The 4,824-nt window shown below is 36.4% G+C and overlaps 1 protein-coding gene across 1 annotated transcript; it reads left to right on the top strand.

The window, feature by feature from the left end:
* The first annotated feature begins 1,366 nt into the window (after positions 1–1,366).
* LOC138348045 (uncharacterized) lies at positions 1,367–2,410 on the top strand. Its single transcript, XM_069296654.1, has one exon. It carries the CDS (start codon positions 1,367–1,369, stop codon positions 2,408–2,410), a length of 1,044 nt encoding a protein of 347 aa, XP_069152755.1.
* Positions 2,411–4,824: the final 2,414 nt, after the last annotated feature.

The following is a 4,824-nucleotide window of genomic DNA, read 5'->3' as shown; positions in this document are numbered from 1 at the left end:
TTTGGTAATTTCAATTTGAATTTAAATAGAGATGTGATCTTTGGATTGTAGTTCTGTAATTTTTATTGAAGATACAAAAATTATATGGATTAGGAAGTTAAGATTAAAATAAGAAATACAATTGTGTTTTGCCAAAAACAGAAAATTAGAAGAGATCTAAATCGTATAAAATGAATTTTCAACATAAAATGAAGTATCTTAAGGATTAAGTTTCACCTTGTATCGGATAAAACGTATCACCACAATTGTACTCACACAGTTGCATCATTTTTCCATTGCATCATTTTTTCATCACAAATTTTTTTAACTATTAAATTAATTATTATAATAATTTATTGCTACTCGAAACATAATATTTATTAAGTTATTATACTTTATTTGAAATTACTTCCAATGTATAAGAGATTACTATTGCTTCAACAATTTTCAACTTGATCTTAAAAAAAAACTTATAATTAACTATAAAATTGCAGTATAGCAAAAAAATCTATGATTATGTTATTTGTAGTTTTGATGATTTGACAAACTTAGGGACCTCATAAAGGTACCGGGTTTTCTACTTGAGTATTGCAGGTTTCTTATTTGAAGTATTGCAGATGAAACAAACCCAGGGACCTAATAGAGGTACCAGGCTCTCATGAGGACGAGCCAGTCGATTGCCAGCTGAAGACGGTACAGAAAGTAGGTGCACACTTCCCGATGGCGTCAGAAAGTGTGACTTTTCCATCCAATGGCAAAGAAGTTTAGGAAAGTGACTTGCCCATATAAAAGGCACTTTCCTAAACATTTTTGTTTAGTTTTTGCAACTTGATAAAAACTTTTCAAGAACTCTTGCGAAAGCTACTACAGAGCAAAGGCAGAATTATTCCAAGAACAACAGCAATATCTGGAGCTTTTCGTCTAGGTTTTTAGGAATTCATTCTCTTGTTCTTAAACTGTAGACAATTCCTGAATCTAAGGAATTGGTGTGTTGTGTTAGAAGTCTAGATTGTCCAGGTGGGATAGCTTAGTGGGTAGATTGTTTTTCTACTTAGGCTTGTTAAGCAATAGAGAACTATTGCTTAACTGTAAGATTGATAGCTCTTTCTTACGTTTGGTGTAATCGTGTTTCGCTTTTGCTTTTGAAGATTAGTGAAAACGATTGAAAATCCTGTGAGACAGGTCGTGGTTTTACTCCCTTAAGCAAGGAGGTTTCAACGTAAAATCATTGTGTTGATTTAACTACATTTAACTTTCTGTTTTATTCATTAGTGTAGTAAGGGACCTGGTCCATTACTTGTTAAGTGAAGGCATATATTCTATCAAGTGGTATCAGAGCAGGCACTTTCTATTTGGTTAACACCAAGAAAGTGATATTTGCTTTAGAATGACAGCTCCACTTAACCTCGAAGAAGGTCAGTCATTACACAGACCTCCTCGTTTCAATGGACATTTCTACAGTTGGTGGAAAGTTAGAATGCATGACTACCTCATGGCTAAAGACAGCGAGTTATATGATATTGTACTAGATGGACCATTTGTTCTGATGATGGAAGAAAAGGATGGAGAGAAGACCATTACTGTTCCAAAGCCTAGGCAGAAATATGACGAAGCTGACAGGAAAAAGATTGAAAAAGGTTTCAAAGCTAAAACTCTTCTGGTCTGTGGGATAGGACCTGATGAGTACAACAGAGTGTCAGCCGGTGAGTCTGCTAAGGAAATTTGGGACTGCTTGAAGACTGCACATGAAGGAACTGAACAAGTTAAGGAATCTAAGATTGACATGCTTACCTCACGGTATGAGAACTTCAAAATAAAGGAAGGAGAAACAATACATGACATGTTCACCAAGTTGTCTTTCATTACAAATGAGCTGCGAAGTCTGGGTGAACCTATAAGCATGACTAAACAAGTAAGGAAAGTGCTTCGAATTCTTCCAAAGTCTTGGGAGAGCAAAGTTGATGCCATTACAGAAGTCAATGACTTGAAGGTGCTGAATATGGATGCTTTGATTGGTAATCTGAAAACACATGAGATGAATCGAAACTATGATTTGTCAAAGATTGAAGCCAAGAAGGACAAGTCATTGATGCTGAAGTATAAATCAGATAAAGATTCAAGTGATGATGATGATATGGCATATCTCATCAGTAGATTTCAAAAAATTGTGAGGAAAATCAAAATTTATAAAAAAGGAACAAACGGTACTCAAAATGCTGCTCAAGATGATACTTGCTACAAGTGTGGAAAATCTGGGCACTTCATCAGTGAGTGTCCTTTGCTCAAGAACGAAAACAAGGAGCATAAAAAACACAGGAGTGACAAAGAAAATAGAAGGGACCTGGTACTTGGTAACAAAGATAGTAAAGCTGCTGCTGATATGGTTGTCAAAAAGGCTCTTGCTGCATGGAGGGATTCTTCAAGTGATTAAGAAGACCCTGATGAGCCAAATGATGTGTCCATGATTGCTGTGCATGAGGAGGAAACTGTCTTCAATGAAATGTTTGCTCTCATGGATCACACAGAAAATGAAGAAGAGGACAATCAGGTAACTCTTCTAGATATGAAAAATGACTTGGATAAATATTCTCTTAAAAAATTGAGAACTTTGGCAAAAGTCATGCTTGATTCTGTGATAGAGTTAACATCTGAAAGAGACATCATGAATATTGAACTTGAAAGTTTAACTGAAAACAAAGTTAAACTTGAAGAGAAAATGTCAAGAATGGTGCCTCTAGAGTCAAATAACTCTGAATATAAGAACCAGTTGAATCAGATTACTGAAGAAGCTGAAAAGCTGAATGGAAGGCCAAATAGTTTGCAAGCTGAAATTTAAGAAAAATTGAAAAACTCTGAGACAAATCTCAGTCTGTCACTTGAAAAGAGTAACAAATTAGAACAGGATATTGTGAAACTTAAGGAAGAACTTGAAAAATCCCTTAAGTGGATCAAATCCTCAAAGTTACTGTCAAATGCAACAAATCAGAGTAATTTCAATAAGAAAGGACTAGGAAGTCTGAACATAAGTCCTCCTTATAATCCTCACAGTAAGTATGTGTTTGTGTCTGACAATCTGCTCTGTCTTCATTGTGGTAAGAATGGACATTTGAAGGATAAGTGTGCTAGCTGGAGAAACTCATGTGAAAGGTTCTCTAATTATGCTGAAAGGAAAAATGTACCAAAAGAGAGACCTGGTCCTCCAGAGCTTGTCTCAACTCACAGATTTTCAAAGAAAAAATTTGTCCCTGCTCCTATGTCTTTTGTTAGAAAGCTTCAAAATCTACGATATTGGACCTAATACAATCTAATCACTCCTTTGTCTGCCTACTGGGAACTCAAGCTGAAATGGGTTCCCAAGCTTAACAAGTGATTTTTGGTGCAGGTGAGTGAGAGGAGCAGCAGTCAATATTGGTATATGGATAGTGGTTGCTCTAAGCATATGACTGGTGATGTAAAGAACTTCCTCTCACTCAAGACCCTCCAAGGAGGAGGTGTCTCATTTGGTGATGGCAAGAAGGGGTACATTTTGGGAGTTGTCAAAGTAGGAAGATCTCTTGAAGATTCAATTGACAATATTTACCATGTGGATGGGTTGAAGTACAGCTTGCTGAGTGTGTCACAAATCTGTGATAAAGGAAATGAGGTCAAGTTTATTTCTGAGAAATACACTGTGGTGAGTCTAACTACAAACAAAGTAATTCTCACTGCACACAGATTTAAAAATATGTATGTGGCAAACTTAGAAACGTCTCATGGAGATGACCTAACATGTCTTAGTTCTCAAAAAGAAAATGTTGATCTCTGGCATCGTAGGTTGGGGCATGTGAGTTCATATTTATTAACAAATTGATTTCTAAGGACCTATTCTGAGGTCTGCCCAAGCTGAAGTTTGCTGAAAATAAAATATGTGAAGCTTGTGTTAAAGGAAAGCAAATCAGGTCATCCTTTAAGCCCAAAAATCAGGTAACACCATCAAGAACCTTAGAGCTGTTTCATATGGACTTGTGTAGACCCTTGAAGGTTCAAAGTAGAAACGGCAAGAAGTACATTTTGGTGATTGTCGATGATTATTCAAGATACATCTGGACGAGATTTTTGAGATCAAAGGCACATACAGCTGAAGAGCTGGTGGTATTCTTCAAAATGATTCAAACCAAATTGAATCAAGTTATTTGCAGCATTCGATCTGATCATGGCACAGAGTTTGAAAACTCAACACTGGATAGATTCTGTATGGAAAATGGTACAAGCCACAATTTCTCTGCTCCAGGAACTCCTCAACAAAATGGAGTTGTGGAAAGAAAGAACAGAACCTTGGTGAACATTGCCAGAACTATGATCATTGAATCAAATCTTCCTCAAAGTTTCTGGGCTGAAGCTGTTAACACAACATGTCATGTTACCAATAGGTGTCTAATAAGAGCTATTTTGAACAAGACTCCATATGAGCTGCTCAACAACAGAAACCCAATGCTGAGCTATCATAGAGCATTTGGATGCAGATGTTTTGTGCTGAATATTGGAAAGGATGATCTGGGAAAATTTGATCCCAGAAGTGATGAAGGAGTGTTTGTTGGATAGTTTTCATCCAGTAAGGCTTACAGAATATTTAACAAACACACTCAATGCATTGAAGAAAGCATTCATGTTGTATTTGATGAAGATGGAAGCTTGAAGAATGATGGATCAAATGATGATGATGATGTGATGAAAATGCTCAAATCAAAGAAGCCTGAAGAAGGTGAAGCTGATGCAGATCAACAACTAAACAATGACGGTGATGATCAGAATCATAGTCTACCTGATGAGGCTGCTGAGGGTGAAAAAGATTATATGGTACCTGAT

The sequence above is a fragment of the Solanum lycopersicum genome, chromosome 4 (genome assembly GCF_036512215.1).
Source record: "Solanum lycopersicum chromosome 4, SLM_r2.1".
Lineage (NCBI taxonomy): Eukaryota > Viridiplantae > Streptophyta > Magnoliopsida > Solanales > Solanaceae > Solanum > Solanum lycopersicum.
The sequence above is the reverse complement of the archived record's forward strand: the minus strand, read 5'-3'. Positions and strand labels throughout refer to the sequence as shown.